The sequence below is a fragment of the Octodon degus genome, unplaced genomic scaffold, assembly GCF_000260255.1.
Source record: "Octodon degus isolate 3935 unplaced genomic scaffold, OctDeg1.0 scaffold00008, whole genome shotgun sequence".
NCBI classification, from domain to species: domain Eukaryota; kingdom Metazoa; phylum Chordata; class Mammalia; order Rodentia; family Octodontidae; genus Octodon; species Octodon degus.
In genome coordinates, this window is record NW_004524584.1 from 15594759 (window position 1) to 15610318 (window position 15560).

Genomic DNA, 15560 nt, shown 5'->3' on the forward strand with positions numbered 1-15560 from the left:
AAAAAAAAAAAAAGAGGCTGGGGTGGCCCAAAGGATGGGTACAGGCAGGACAGGGATGCCAGCTGCCTCTCCTGGTTTTCTCATTCTACCTAGCTCCAGGTCCAGCTGCCTGATCTGAGTCCTTGGGAGCTTCCGGAAATTCACTGAGTTCTGCTCCATAGCAAGGCTCTCTGGAACCTGGGGCTGAGAAGCAGAAAGCAGACTGGGGGTGGGGGGCCAACTCCAGCTCCCACCCCTGGGGACCTCTTTTTTGTTCAAGGGAGGAGACATCTGGAGGAGGGAAGGTAGCACCCAGGCCTGGGGATTGGGTCGCAGACTGTTGGAATGATGAAGGAAATCCTAGTCCACTTTCCCAGTGTAAGTGAAGAGTTTGGGAAAGAACAGGATTAAAACAGAGCCTTGGGGGCTGGAGAGATGGCTCAGTGGTCTAAAGCACCTACTTGAAACAAGCTTGGCAAAGCACAGGGACCATGGTTCAATCCCCCAGCACCACATGCCAGCCAGACCCGCCCCCCTGGTGGGCTGAGCTGGCCACACACACACACACAATAAATAAATGTAATAAATAAAAATAAATATAAAAAAATACATTAAAAAAAAAACAGAGCCTTGGACCCCAGATGTGGAGAAGTGAAGGAAGTGGGGTACAAGCAGGGGTAGGGAGTGCCCTCAAAGACACGTGCTGATCTTGGCTGCTGGGGTGGAAAAGCAGCCTAAGAATTTTGTTTGCTTAGAGGCTGCTCAGTCCAAAAGGAAAGGCAGCTTTGCCCAGGAGTAGGCAAAGATGCACCCTGGAAATCTAAGAGCTCATGTAGGATGCATATCCCAATCCCCTCCTCATCACCTGGGCCTTTTCTGGCTCTCACTATCCACCTCCCAGGTGGTCAGACCAGTACAGGAATGTAGGAAGAAGAGGCCTGACCCCAAGAAGGACACCAGGGACTTGGAAATGAGTTTCCCCTAGTACCCAGGGGATAAGCAACAAAACTGCACACACACACACACACACACACACACACACACACACACACACACGGGGAAGGAGACGACAGTTCAGTAGAATAAGGGCTTGCCTGGTAAGCACAAGGGCCTGAGTTCAATCCTTGGTTCTGCAAGAAAACCACCACCACCAACAACAACAACTGCACACCAGCACCTGCTTAGCAAGCACAAGGTCCTGAGTTCAATTCTTGGCGCACACATACACACCAAAAAACTGCACTGCATACACCAGAAGTGCCTACACAACCTCACTGACAATCCTCCCTAAGGAACTGCTGCCTGGCCTCTGAGATGTGGCAAGAGAGTGCCTTTGGGGGTACTGAGAAGTCATAGCCAATCCTCAATCTCTGGCACCTTTACCCAGGTCATTGGCAACATGAGCCTCTCCAAGGAGGTACCCTTTGCAGTTCGTATAAGGTGTGTCCACAGCTGGTCAAGCCAAGACCCAGGCCCTTCCTACCAGCCCTTCCTCAGGTATCTGGCTCTGAGTTTGTTCTAGAAAGAGAGAGTGAGTCAGGAATGTCAGTCTGCACCCACTTCCTGGCTGGGATGCAGAAGCACTGGGTAAGCTGTGGATATAAGGATGGATCCACAGCCCACAGTGCTGAAGTGAGCTTTGCTGGGAGACCTGTGCCTGCCTCTCTCCACCCTCCTCTCTCTCCCCACCAGGTTGTCATCACAGGACTGCGGGCCAGGCAGCTGAAGTAGTAAATAGCCCAACTGGTAAGGAAGGACTGGGGCCAGTCCTGGGGGTCTGTGTGACATCCAGAACTCCCACCCTGCTTACCCCTAGGAACTGAGGCAGCAGCTAAACTCCCATTATTCTCAGATGACACCCCAGCTGTGGAGGGACAGGTAAGGAAGTACAGCCTTTGAGTCTATGCCTGCTGAGAGAGCTGTTGGAGCTGAGGTTGAGGGATAGTTTCTTTTGCTTCTTTTTTTCTTTTGACTGGTATAGGGTGACCCTGAGTGCCTGGACCAGGGGCCCTCCTCACCCTCAGGCCCAGCAGGGCATGGTCATCTCTACCCGCCTTTTCCTTGTGCCCATTCCACTCTGGCTGCCTTCTCCAGCATCCATCCGGCAGTCTGCCCAGTCACCCGATCTCTCCTGCTGCCCTGCAAACTTTACAGCGTCATGGGGCGGTGGCTTGTGCTGGCCTAGTGGGGGCTGCTCCTTAAAGGAGCCATCAGAGGGTGTTCTGTAGGCTCCCTTCTCTCCTTCCCTGGGGCAGATGGGCCTAGGGAGGGGAGATGCCTCTGCCGCATTCTTGGTGAAGTGTGAGAAGGCTGCCAGGTGGCAGTTTTGCAGAACTCTACAGCCCGAGAAGAGAGAAGCATCGGTTGGCAAGTGTCAGCAGTTGGAGGAAGGGAGGTGCGGTCCTGGCCTGGGAGAGGTCCTGGAGCTGGGGAGCTGGGCAGAGATGGTGGTGGAGGGTGACACCTGCCCCAGCAGCTGCTTCTCTTGCTTGATTTCACTCTGGAACCTCATCTCACCTCCAGGGCTCCTGTGCAAGCACCTGCCCAGTCAGCTCTGGACAGACAGACCTAAGGGACCCAGGGAAGGCCACGGAGGTGGAAGGGGAGGCTTAGGAGCACGGAGGCTCTGAGCAGGGACAGTATCTCCACCAGGAGCCTGTGGGGAGAGAGCAGCTGCCTCCCCCTGACCCCTGTTCCTTGGGTCTAAAGCCTGAGCTCCCAGGAATCCCTGTGATCAATGCCTGTGTGCCACAGAGAGGGAGCAGTCAAGGGCACAGCTAGGTTTGTGGGAAGCTGAGGCAGTAACTTCTCCTGCTTAGGGGTGGATCCCACTGGAGGCTCAGGGTCTTAGATTAATCTCATTTCTTTTCTTCTTCTTCTTCTTTTTTTTTTTATTTTTTTATTTTTATTTTAGGAAAGGGTCTCCAGGGTGCTCAGGGTCTCACTATTAGATCGGACTCGTTGTGATCCACCTGTTTACAGCCTCCCAAGAGCTGGGATTACAGGCGTGCGCCACCACGCCCCACACAGTAAGGGCCTTAGAAAGTGATGCGTGTGCTCACTTGTGCACCCACTGAGACACACAAATTGTGTGCACACACATACACTTGCATAGGCACAAATGTGTGACGTGTGTGTGAACATTCACACACTGCATAGATGTGCACACAGTATCACATTTGTACATACACACATATTTACGAATAGAGCCCATATCTACACAGGCCCGACACAACACATGATTGGACACCAACAAGTACATATCTATACTCATGCACGTATACTATACACATGCACACTTTTGCAAAGGGACCTTCTTTTTTTTTTTTTTTTTCTTTCTTCTTTCTTTTTTTTTTTTTTTTTTTTTTTGTGGTACTAGGGATTGAACTTGGGACCTTGAGCATGCCAGTGAGGCACTTATGACACTGAACTGTCTCTCCGACCAAGGAACATTCACACTGACAGGCACCCACAGCCTTGGCTCCACCCCCAAAGTGCCTCTGTGTTTCTCTGTGAATCTGTGAGTCCTGGCCACATCCACAGCCCTGACCCCTCCTGTCACACCCTCTCTCCATGGGCTTGCTTTACTCTTCCACTTGGCACCCCCTGAGATGACTCCTCCTTGGCGTCCTGCCTACTCCCGCATGGGGCCCTTGTCTGTGTTCTCCAGAATCCTAGCCCCAGATCTAGGCTGGCATGAAGTGGGCACACAGTGTTTGTGATTAATGTCTGTGAGTGTGTATACAGGAGAGGAGGTTACTAGGGAGGGGAGGGTGACGTGGTGGGGCGGGTGCCTGCCAGTGCAGGGTGACCTGAGGGTGTGCCCAGCGTGGGTGTGTCTGTGATTGTGGCCAGGGGGGGCACACTCTGAGGGGAGGGCTCGGGAAGTGGAATGTGACCCCCCAGCCTCTTTCCCCAGGGGCTGTAATCTGATCCTTGGGGACTCCCCCCCCAGGCCTCCCGCCCTGGCTGCCCTCGCTGCTGCTGCTGCCGACTCCTTCCCTTCCAGATCCTGGGGCAGAGTCCAGGGAGACTCAAGGCTCCTCCACACACACCCGCTGAATCCTGAGCGCCCTGAGCTGCCTGCATGGGGCGTGCTGAGGCCGCCGCCATGATCCCAGGCCTGACCCTGCTCTGGGCAGCAGGGCTGGGGCATGCTACCCCCAGTCCCCCACGCCTTCGGCTCTCCTTTCAAGGTAGGTGCACCTGGCGGGCAGGAGGGCCTGGCTTAGGATGAGCAGAAAAGGAGCTCAGAGTGACAGGGGAGTCTAGCATTGGTTGTTGTCCTATGTGTGCCCTGTCACTGACCCCTGTGGAGTTGGAAGGCTATCCTGGCTTCAGTCCCCAAACTCTGCCCACATTCTCCTCATGCTTTTCCAGGAAGCCCCCTCCTGTTCCCATAGCAACAGTCCCCATCCCCCCCCAAGATCATCGGCAATAGGAAAATCCTAAGTTTAGGGTCCCTGAGAGCTCCCTTCTCACACCCCTTACTCAGAGGGGTGATTACTAGGCAGTGCTTAGGGAGGGCAATTCTGTTGCATTCTAGTTAGTGGCATGCTGACTGAAAGGGAACTTTCAGCCTTTGGAGGGCTGTGCTTACCTGCCCAACCTCCCCCAGAATCCTGGTGTCCATACGCCTGACCTCCCAATGCGTCCGCCTGGAGACACTGCTTGTCGCAACACGCTTTCCTCAGCCTACTTTCCTCTTCCTGGGGGCTGCGCCACCCACTCTGCAGCTCCACACATGCACCTGGGTGGGCCTGCCTTCATCTGTGTAAGCTCACACACATCCACATATGTGGGGGCCATTTTACATGTCAGACAGAGATGCCCATGGCAAGTGAGTCCCCGGTGGTGTTCCTTGCTTACAGAGCTCCAGGCCTGGCACGGCCTCCGGACCTTCAGGCTGGAGCGGACCTGTTGCTATGAAGCCTTGCTGGTGGATGAGGAGCGTGGACGGCTGTTTGTGGGTGCTGAGAATCATGTGGCTTCCCTCAGCCTGGACAACATCAGCAAGCAGGCCAAGAAGGTGCCAGGGACCCCTAATGCAATGCTCCCAATGAAAGAAGAGCCTTAGTACCCCATTCCAAACTGCTTTGAGAAGTCAAAGGGGTGGGCTTCCCCAGAGGAGAGACCTGTGTGGTAGAGCATATCCCAAGCCCGTGATCTGTTCTTCTCCCCCTACCCCATAGCTGTCCTGGCCAGCCCCAGTGGAATGGCGGGAAGAGTGCAACTGGGCAGGGAAGGACATTGGTGTGAGTGACAGCTACCAGGGTGGGGATGGGGAGAATGGGAGTGGGGAGGCTGGGCCCGGTGCCCCAGAGATAGGGCAAAACTCAGACAGAAGCCTGTCTGTTGTGGCTGGGAAGAGGGCAGGAAGGTCGAAGTGGCTGAGGTCTGGAGGTGGTGAGTCAGGGTACAGGCTCATGTGATTCTTCTGGGGGGCCTGTGAGTTGGGGGGACTGTGTGGGTCTCTGTTTCTCCATGTATCCACCCTGTGAGGGGTGACGGGTGGGTTGGGCTGGTCACCAGGAGCACTTATGTTCTAGCAGACCATGACAGTACTTGCCTGAGTGGTTTCAGAAAAGGGACAGGTGAGGATGGTGTGGTGGACAAGGACCCTTGTGCCATCTCCCAGAGGAAGCCTCACTGCCCCAACACTACCTGTTCACTAGACCGAGTGCATGAACTTTGTAAAGTTGCTCCATCCCTACAATCACACACATGTGCTGGCCTGTGGCACAGGAGCCTTCCACCCCATCTGTGCATTTGTGCAAGTGGGCCACCGACTGGAGGTAAGGACAGATCTAGGCAGGGGAGGCTGGGAGGGTGAAAGAAGGGATGACTGCAATGATTCCTGTCTCTTAGGAACCCATACTCTTGTTGGAACCAAGAAGGCTGGAGGATGGCAAAGGGAAGAGTCCCTATGACCCTAGGCATCGGGCGGCCTCCGTGCTGGTGGGTGAGTCCAAACGTTGGGATCTCAACAAAACTATTATCTCTTAGAAGTTCTAGAACCTTGCAAATTCCAACACCCCAGGGCACCAGGAGTCCCCATAGCTCACTAACTCTCAGAGACCTCCCGAGGTCCACAGTTGCTCCTACCCAGGAGCCCCAGCTTGACTGAGCAGCCCTTGCCCTATCTACAGGGGAGGAGCTGTACTCAGGGGTGGCGGCAGACCTCATGGGCCGAGACTTTACCATCTTTCGAAGCCTGGGCCAACGACCAAGTCTCCGAACAGAGCCACACGATTCACGCTGGCTCAATGGTGAGAGGCTGGTGAAAGCCAGTGGGAGGGGGCTGCCATCCTCCCACAGGGCAGGTGCCACACAGGAGAAATAAAATGAGCAGAGGTGACAGTGAGGGCTCACCAAGTAGCTACCATAATTAGGCCCCATGCCAGATAAGCATGGCCCATACTGTCTTTGAGTACACAGATTTCACAACAAATACATGAGAAGATCAATTCCAATGACCTTGAGGCTCATGAGAGAATAGAGACGAAGGGAAGAAGAAACTGGGTTAGGGGAAAGAAGCCATCTTGCTGAGGAGAGGTGTTCATTAATTCCAAAAACACAAACCAGCCAGCCAATAGAATTTGAGAGAAGAGGATTCCAGGTAAAGAAAACAACTAGTCTGAAGGCTCTGAGGCAGGAACACAACATTTATGGAGTTAGCAATGGCTAGGGGACTAGACTGTCAGGGGTGGAGTAGTTTATTCTAATGCATGGGACCCAAAAAGAGGATTTGAAGCAGGAATGATATGATAGGGAGAGATTTATAAGTAAAGATGAAACTAGACACTGTCATTTCTTCCTAGGCCTAGGTCTGGAGAAATGTGAAGGGTAGGACTAGAAGAGGCTGCCAGGCTTCCAGGCCTGCTTACTCAGGTAGCCTCAGTCTCTGCTGCCCCCTCGTGGCTACTGCTTGCCTCACAGGCGCTGATCCTCTAGAATACAGCTGCAGGCATTAAGGGGCAGAGAGGCTGTCAGTGGGTCCAGTTTCAGAGACCCAGAATCACTGATCCCACCTCCTGCTGTGGCTAGAACCCAAGTTTGTCAAGGTCTTTTGGATCCCGGAGAGTGATAATCCAGATGATGACAAAATCTACTTCTTCTTCCATGAGTTGGCAGTGGAGGCAGCACCAGTACTGGGGCGCCTGACTGTGTCTCGAGTCGGCCAGATCTGCCGGGTGAGGAGTCACTGGGCCACTCCCTGGCAACCTTGTCCCACCCTTTGCCCAATGGGGTACTGTTCTCATACCCTTGGGTTTCTTGGTAGAATGACATGGGTGGCCAGCGCAGTTTGGTCAATAAGTGGACGACGTTCCTAAAGGCACGGTTGGTATGCTCTGTGCCTGGCATGGAGGGCGACACTCACTTCGACCAGCTCCGTGAGTGCCTGGGGTGAAGGTGGGATGGAGGCAGGGATTGGGGTGCAGACTCCAGGAGCACAACTGGGCCAGAGGAGCTGTGGCCCTCCCCAACCTGGGCTTTCCCTGCAGAGGATGTATTCCTGCTGTCCTCAAGGGATCCCCGAAATCCACTGCTCTACACTGTCTTTTCCACATCCAGGTAAGGGGCAGGATGGAGGGCATCCATAGGTCAGGGTCAGCTGAGCTCTCTGTGACCCTCACTCTGCTCTTGTTTTTATTGCAGCGGCATCTTCCAGGGCTCTGCTGTGTGTGTGTACAGCATGAACGATGTGCGCCGGGCCTTCCTGGGACCGTTTGCACACAAGGAGGGGCCCACACACCAGTGGGTGGCCTATCAGGGCCGTGTTCCCTATCCCAGGCCTGGCATGGTATGTATCTAAAGGATTCCTGCCACAGCTCATTTCAAAACCTCAAAGGTACAGAACCTGGCCTGGGACCTTCTTGGTAAATGTGGACCCTTTCGTTATGGATGAGAAAGCTCACCATCCTCAGACAGGGATCATCATAGGAAAGCTGTGATTTGTTCTCCTCCTTAGTCTGAGGTTCAGTCTGAGCCTCCCTATGACACCGGCTAATTCTCCAGGGCACCATTCTGTCTCCTTCCTCATTCCATGTCCCCAGAGGACATTCCATGTTGTCCTCACCTACATCCCTGCTTGCCTTCCTCCATGCCCTCTTTAGTGTCCCAGCAAGACCTTTGGCACCTTCAGTTCCACGAAGGACTTCCCTGACGACGTCATCCAGTTTGCCAGGAACCACCCTCTCATGTATAACCCGGTCTTGCCCATTGGGGGGCGCCCTGTCTTCATGCAAGTGAGTGCTGGTTATACCTTCACTCAAATCGCTGTGGACCGTGTAGCAGCTGCTGATGGGCACTATGACGTTCTCTTCATTGGCACAGGTCAGAGCCAATAGTGACACCCAGAACCCCACATAGGCTCTTTTCCCTGTCTGTTTAGTCTTATCTCCACATCTTCTCCTGGGCTGTGGCCCCACCTTCTGGATGCTTCCCTGATTGTTCCAATCCACATTCTTCACTTCTTCATGACCAACCAGGCTGAATGCAAGCCTCAGAGGTGAGGGACTCTGACTTTGCTACTAGGGAACACCAGTGGCCACACTCCTTTCTCATCCCTGCAGACGTGGGAACGGTGCTGAAGGTGATCTCGCTCCCCAAAAGCAGCCAGCCAAGTTCCGAGGGATTGCTTCTGGAAGAGCTGCACGTGTTTGAGGTGAGGCTTCACCTTCCAGTTGCCCACCCCGGCTACCCAGCACAATAAGCCCTGATCCCAGCGATTTTGCTCTCTCTCAGCACTCAGCTGCTGTCACCAGCATGCAAATCTCCTCCAAGAGGGTAAGTGACTGGAAGGGTGGGGGCTAGAAGGGACTGAGCTTGTGATCAGGATGCCCCAGCCACCTCAGCCCCTCTTGCCCCTGGTAGTTACAACCGTTGCTTTGAGTAAAAGCACTCTGTAACTTAAGCAAGACCTCAGTGTTTCTGTCAGATGGGGGAAGGAATCCCTGCCTGACGGGAGGCACAGAAGGGGCCACCCTTGGTCAGCGGGGAGCCCTTCCTGCCCTCCAGCATCAGCTGTACATAGCCTCACGGAGCTCAGTGGCCCAGATCTCCTTGCACCGCTGTGCAGCCCATGGCCGCGCCTGCGCAGAATGCTGTTTGGCACGTGACCCCTACTGTGCCTGGGATGGGGTAAAGTGTACGCGCTTCCAGCCTAGTGCCAAGAGGTGAGTGGTGTCAGGATTCAGGTGGTACTCATGGGAAAAGAGGGCTTTTTGCTACCCGGAAGGCTGCAAGAAGGGTTCAAGAGGATCCACTGTCTTCACAGGCGTTTCCGGCGGCAAGACATAAGGAATGGCGACCCCAGCATGCTTTGCTCCAGGGGTGAGTGTCTCCTCCCGTCTGCCTTCTGCTGCATACTCAGCTCCCAAAAGTGTCCCATGCCTCCTTGTACTGCTGAATTCGTATTTTCCTTGTCCCAAGACTCGTCCCGTCCTGCTTTGCTGGAGCGGAAGGTCTTTGGCGTGGAGGGTGGCAGTGCCTTCTTGGAATGTGAGCCCCGTTCGCTGCAGGCGCGCGTGGAGTGGACTTTCCAGCGCACAGGGGAGGCTGCCTACACCCAGGTCCGCCGCGTTTTGCCCTCCCAGCTAGTGCCTTCTTGTTCCCTACATCCAGAAGAGGTCTTGCACTATCTAGTGAGGCCCATGGCTGGCACCCACCCATCCAAGTCTAGGTGAAGTCCAGCCCAACCAGACCCCTGACCCATGCAGCACACATGGCCCCCTGACCTGGAGTCTATTTAGGTCAGGCCTCACTGTGTCCAGCCAGGTTGGGGACCTGCCCAATCACTGGGGCCAGGCCTGCCTCTGAGCCCCCACTGAGGTTTATGACTGGCCCCACATCCAGGTGAACCTGTATCACCCACCACAGCCAATGGGCAACCAGCCTTGAGGTGCACCAGCAGGCGCATGTTCCCCACTAGTCTTTGGCTCCCAAAGGCCCTGTGCTGGCTCCTGGCCTCACCACCCCGCATTCTGCAGGTGCCGACGGAGGAGCGCGCCGAGCGCGCGGCGCGGGGGCTACTGCTGCGGGGGCTGCGGCGCCAGGACTCCGGCGTGTACCTGTGCGCAGCCATCGAGCACGGCTTTTCGCAGCCGCTCCGTCGCCTCGCGCTACACGTTCTGAGCGCAACGCAGGCTGAGCGGCTGGCACGGGCCGAGGAGGTTGCGCCTCCTGCGCCCTCGGGCCCTAAACTCTGGTACCGGGACTTTCTGCAGCTGGTGGAACCGGGCGGCGGCGGCGGCGGCGGCGGCGGTGGCGCCGCGAGCTCCCTGCGCATGTGTCAGCCGCAGCATGCGCCGCGCGCCCCGGGGCCCGAACCGCGCAGGAAGGGCCGCAACCGGCGGACGCATGCCTCCGAGCCGCGCGCTGAAAGGGGGCCGCGCAGCGCTGGGCACTGGTGACTGGGTTGTCCCCATGCGGGGACCAGAAGGGAAACGAGAGGCCAGAGAGGGGGCAGACAGGCCCCAGGAAGACGGATGGGCTGGAGCTGGGCACACTGCGGTCCCCGGGCCAACGGAGATACTGAAGGACAGGCCCTGGCCCAAGGGCAGCTGCACCGGCTTATTTATTAACAGGATAACCCTTGAACGTAGCCCTAGAAGGGTGGCCCAGGCCAGGTGCGGGATCTGGCTCAGAGGGAGGGAACAGAGAAGCAGGGCTTCAGCAACAACCAGGGCCAGGGAGGTGCCCTGAATGCCCACCCTGGCAAAGGGATTCCTTTCCTTTGCAGTGAGCAGGAGGCTCTGAACAAGCTGGGCCATTGGGGGTGGGGCGAGGCAGGACGACTGTACTAAAGTAATGCAATAAACACATTATCAGCTGAAGCTGGAGTGACCACAGCAGACAACCACTACTAGAATTTGCTGTGTGGTCTTAGGCATCTAGCTAGCAGTCTCAGAGCCCGAGTTTCTCCTGTCTAAGATTGCTGTAGTGAGGATTTAAAGTAGTGCATACATAACTGAGCAGGTTCTGTAGGGCCTGCGGGATTAGTACTGACATGCACAGTATGTTCTGTATAATTTAAGGCCTAAGTGAATCAGGAGTAGTGGTACATGCCTATGCCAGCGCTTATAAAGTTGAAGCAGTAGGATCTCCAGTTCCAGAACAGCCTGGGTGACATGGTAAGATCTTGTCTTACCAAAAAAAAAAAAAAAGCCTAAGTACTGTACTCTGAGAAAAACAAAGTTGGGTGATGGGGAAAACAATGTGAAAAGGTAAGATGTGGAGGCAGCCACAGAAATACCTGAGAGTGGGGGGCAGGGCACTCCAGAAGGAAACAGCCAGTGCAAGCCCTGGAGAGAACAAAGTTGCCGGGTTTAACCAGCAACAAAGGGCTGATGTAATACAGTGATCCAGCACCTTTGAAAGGCAGAACCCACAGAGTTGCTCTGACATCATCAGGAAGAAGTTCACTTAGGGAGGGCAGGAAGCTGGGCCCTAGCAGTGGGCATTGCGGTGCATCCTCACTGGACCTGTGGGACCTGTATGTCCTAATCAGAGGAAACAGGGAGAAAGTGCCTAGTCCCAAGAACTTCAGACACATGGCTGTATCTCTGTTCTCAGTGCACTGTGCCAGGGAGGAACCACTCTCTGTTGCTATTTTACAGAGAAAATGGAAAGCAGAAAGGCTGATCCTATACCTAATGTTGTAAACTTAGTAGAAGAACCACACCAGGCACCATGGGCTTAGTGGAATAAGTGCTTGCCTGGCAAGCACAAGGTCCTGAGTTCGGTCCCTGGTACCACCAAAAAAAAAAAAAAAAAAAAAAGAGGCAGAGGAAGATGGCAAGTTTGAGCCAAACCTGGCCAGCTTATTGAGAGTGAGATCCATATCTCAAGATAAAAATAAATAAATAAAAATGAAGCCAGGGAGATGGCTCAGTAGAATAAGTGCTTGCCTGGCAAGCACAAGGGCCTGAGTTCAATCCCCAGTTCCACCAAAAAAAAAAAAAAAAAAAAAAAAATGCTGGGATATAGCTCAGTACCAAGGCCCTGGGTTCAGTCCTCAGGACCACAAAACAAAAACCACTGCAATAGAAGCACCAGCCTCCAATCCAGTATGAGTGTCAGCATGACATGGCCCATGTGTATCTTGTGTGGACACACCTGTGGACATCCACTCGTGCTATGTCCCTGATGGCACTGGGCTCCAATTGTGCCTCCTTCCCAAGCCCTTCGAGCCTGCAGGTCACACTTAGTGGGTGCTTGTCCAACTTTTGTTAGATGATTGGACTATGGGTAAGGGCCTGCAGGGCTGAGATGTGCCCGAGTAGAAATGTGCAAGGGCGTTCTTTTTGCAGTACTGGGGAGCAAGCCCAGGGCCTTGTACATGCTCCACCATGAGTGATTTCTCCAGCCCTCCCTTTATTTTTTATATTTATTTTAAATTTTGAGGTGCCAGGGCTGGTGAGATGGCTCAGTGGTCTAAAGCACCTACTTAGAACAAGCTAAGCTAAGCAAAGCACAGGGACCACAGTTCAATCCCCCAGCACCACATGCCAGCCAGCCCCGCCCCCTGGTGGGCTGAGCTGTCCCCCCAAATAAATAAATAAACAAACAAAATTAAAAAAAAATTTTTTTGAGGGGCCAGGGTGATATCTCAGTGGCATAAGCGCCTGTCTGGCAAGTCTAAGGTCCCTAGTTTGATCTCCAGTACCACAAACAAAACAAAACAAAAAAACTGCTGCCATTGTTGCCACCGCTATCCTTTTGCTCCTGCTTTTTTGCTGCCACCATGAACTGCTGCTCTCGGCCATGTGCTAGTCTGCCTTGGAACCAGCTGATTTTTTTTTGAAAAAAAAAATTTTTTTTAACATTTATTGTGGGGGGGGCAGCTCAGCCCACCAGGGGGCGCAGCTGGCTGGCATGTGGTGCTGGGGGATCGAACCGCGGTCTCTGTGCTTCGCCAATTTTGTTCCAAGTAGGTGCTTTAGACCACTGAGCCATCTCTCCAGCCCCTGATTTTTTTTTTTTGAAACCTCCAGTAATTGTGAGCTAAATAAACCTTTCCTTCAAAACAGAAACAAGGGGCTGGGGGAGATAGTTTAGTAGAATAAGTGCGCTTGCCTGGCAAGCACAAGGTCCTTAGTTCAATCCCCTGTACCATGGAAAAAAACCCAAAAAAACCAGCCATATCACTCAGCGCATTAAAGCACCTGCAATCAGGTGCAGGGCTGCAGGGGCCAGGGTTTTGATCCCCAGGCCTGCCTGAGACGGTCATTGAGACTGGCTGTAAACAGGAGAATCACTACGAGTCCAATCTAGTGAGACCCTGAACACCCTGTAAACCCTTCCCTAAAATACAGAAAAAAAAAAACAAAAAAACAAAACCTAAATTTTGAGATAGGACCTCTGGTTTTCCAAGCTGGCCTCAAACTTGCCATCTTCCTATCTCAGCCTACTCAGTAACCCAGGTTATAGGTGTGTGCCCTCTGTCTGGCTAGGGTCTCTTTATGTCAAAGCTGCCACCATGAGGCATTGCTGCTACAAGCTGAGCCTCAGGTGGCTGCTCTGGATGAAAGCCCCAGGCCTGCGTATGCATCTGGGTGGAATGGTTCTGAGGAAGAGCCTATATTGGTGTAGCTCTTGGTTGAGCTAAGTCACCAGGTGAGCAGTCCAGGCTGGTGGTGGTGAACCTGACACATGGGCCCCAGTGGTGTCTGTTATCACTTAAAGCTCTAAAAGGTTCACCAGCACTACTCTAGGTTGACCCATGCATGTCACTCTGCCTTCTCTAAATATAGCCCAGTGGGCTGAGCTCAGGCTTATTTTAAGGCCAGGTTGGAAGGTGGCCAGGCCTTCCCAAGCTCCCAGAGGAGCCACTGCTGCCTTTGTTCATGCCTGCTGCTGGGCACCCTCATGAGCCTGACTGTCCACCACTTGCTATGCCTGAGGAGACCCAAGAAGGTAGGAGAGGGTGACTGGGGGGATGGAAAAACTCCAGTTCTGTGACCTTGTGGGTGACAGAGAAACCCAGTCTCTGGGCCACCAACTGACTGACTTTTCTAGTCATCAATTTTCATGTGCTGTCTCTAGAGGGACCTACCCCTGTGCATGGAGGCAGAGCCTAGCATATGTGGAACCCTCAGGCTATGGTTGCTTGCCCTGTTGTGACACCAGGAGGGACTGGGGAAGTACCCCACTTTAGGAGTGGGTCAGCTACAGGCTGTGACCAAGTAGGTGTGGGCATCTGGGCAGCTGCTTGGCTGGTCCCCCCCCCCCCCACGCACTAGGTATTGAACTGAAAAAGGGCTGATCTTTGTCTCCAGTCTTATTTTTGAGACTGGGTCCCAATAAGTCGCTCAGCTGGCCTGACTCGTGATCTACTACTTAAACCTCCCAAGTAACTGAGATTACAGGCATGCGCCACCATATCTGGCCTTCACTTTTCCTTTAGGGAGGAAACTAGGAATAGGATTGGGCATTTGGGCACCTGGCCTGGGAACTGAGAAGTAGGCAGGGTCTTGAGCTTCCCCAGTCCGAGTCCAAGTAGCTCCAGTTGGTCAAGAGCTTGGTGGCTAATCATATCACTGTTTCACTGTATGCAGAAAGCACAAAGTTGCGCATAGTGGCACACACCTATAATCGCCATGCTCACTCTGGAAGCCCATTTTGGAAACTTAGTTAAGAGCCTGTCTTGGAGGCTGGGGAGATGGCTCAGTAGAATAAGCGCTTGCCTAGCAAGCGCAAGGGCCTGAGTTCAATCCCTGGTTCTGCAAAAAACAAAACAAACAAAAAACCCCAAGAAAAATTGAAACAACAACAAAAAAATGAGTAAAACATAATAGATTGAAGGGAATCCCCCTGCCTGCTAAACAGGGGATTTAATTCAGGCCTTTGCACTTGCCAGGCAAGCGCTTATTCTACTGAGCTATCTCCCCAGCCTTTTCTTTTTTTTTTTTGAAAGAGAAAACTTAATATGACCTCCATTCTACCAACAGCTTAAGGACTGGCAGCATGTATTTATTTGACTTGCTTTTGAGTATGCCAAGGCAGCAGCTTCAGTTTATGAAGGTTGCGTTACTGTCCTGAGAGTACCACAGTTGTTGCCCCATCAGGAACTATACCCCTCGTTTCTTCCCCACTGTAATCTAGCTCCCATGTGGGGAAGAAATCAGAAAGTTATTTCCTGAGCAAAGATTTTAAAAATTCAGATCAAAGAATACAAGAAAAAAATAAAATATTTATAAACCAGTCAGAAGTGGTATAAACCTATGACCTCAGCACTCAAAGAGGCTGAGGCAGGAATGCTGGGTGTGAAGCCAGCCTGTACTACATACATACATCAAGACCAGCCTAAACTACATAATGGGATTCTGTCTCAAAAAAAGAAATTTATGGGGCTGGTGAGATGGCTCAGTGGTCTAAAGCACCTACTTGGAACAAGCTTAGCAAAGCACAGGGAACGCCGTTCAATCCCCCAGCACCACATGCCAGCCAGCCCCGCCCCCTGGTGGGCTGAGCTGGCCACACACACACACACACACACACACACAAATAAAATTAAAAAAAAAAGTTTATTACAGGGCTGGTGAGATGGCTCAGTGGTCTAAAGCACCTACTTAGAA

General features: G+C 53.2%; 2 protein-coding genes across 4 annotated transcripts in view; both read left to right on the forward strand.

Moving 5' to 3' along the window:
- Window positions 1–1720: 1720 nt before the first annotated feature.
- On the forward strand, window positions 1721–11128 carry Sema3b (semaphorin 3B). 2 transcript variants are annotated; one of them, XM_004625124.2, is made up of 19 exons: window positions 1721–1857; window positions 3359–3499; window positions 3989–4175; window positions 4851–5008; window positions 5172–5234; window positions 5655–5774; window positions 5848–5941; window positions 6129–6248; window positions 7027–7172; window positions 7262–7373; window positions 7485–7554; window positions 7639–7783; window positions 8097–8316; window positions 8556–8647; window positions 8728–8769; window positions 9001–9158; window positions 9260–9315; window positions 9415–9554; window positions 9972–11127. In XM_004625124.2, the coding sequence occupies exons 3-19, from the start codon at window positions 4067–4069 to the stop codon at window positions 10392–10394; spliced, it is 2268 nt and encodes a 755-aa protein (XP_004625181.1). In that variant the 5' UTR covers window positions 1721–1857; window positions 3359–3499; window positions 3989–4066; the 3' UTR covers window positions 10395–11127. The 2 variants fall into 2 exon arrangements, with proteins under 2 accessions (XP_004625181.1, XP_023561893.1); XM_023706125.1 differs by lacking the exons at window positions 1721–1857; window positions 3359–3499 and having other exon boundaries at window positions 3779–4175; window positions 7642–7783; window positions 9972–11128.
- Window positions 11129–13429: 2301 nt separating this feature from the next.
- The window catches only part of Lsmem2 (leucine rich single-pass membrane protein 2), a 5300-nt gene continuing 3169 nt past the window's right edge, over window positions 13430–15560 (forward strand). Inside the window, exon 1 of one of the 2 annotated variants that reach the window (XM_004625249.3) lies at window positions 13430–13899. In XM_004625249.3, coding sequence (XP_004625306.3) covers window positions 13830–13899 — 70 coding nt within the window. In that variant the 5' untranslated portion in view covers window positions 13430–13829. The remainder of the gene's footprint in view (window positions 13900–15560) is intronic. The other variant, XM_023706162.1, reaches the window with a different exon arrangement.

Bases quoted from the DNA above. Each gene is read 5' to 3' on its own strand.
- Sema3b (XM_004625124.2), top strand. From the start codon at position 4,067: ATGGGGCGTGCTGAGGCCGCCGCCATGATCCCAGGCCTGACCCTGCTC. The intron at 5,235-5,654 runs GTGAGTGACAGC...CCTGTTCACTAG, and splicing joins GGGCAGGGAAGGACATTGGT to ACCGAGTGCATGAACTTTGT. The intron at 5,775-5,847 runs GTAAGGACAGAT...CCTGTCTCTTAG, and splicing joins AAGTGGGCCACCGACTGGAG to GAACCCATACTCTTGTTGGA.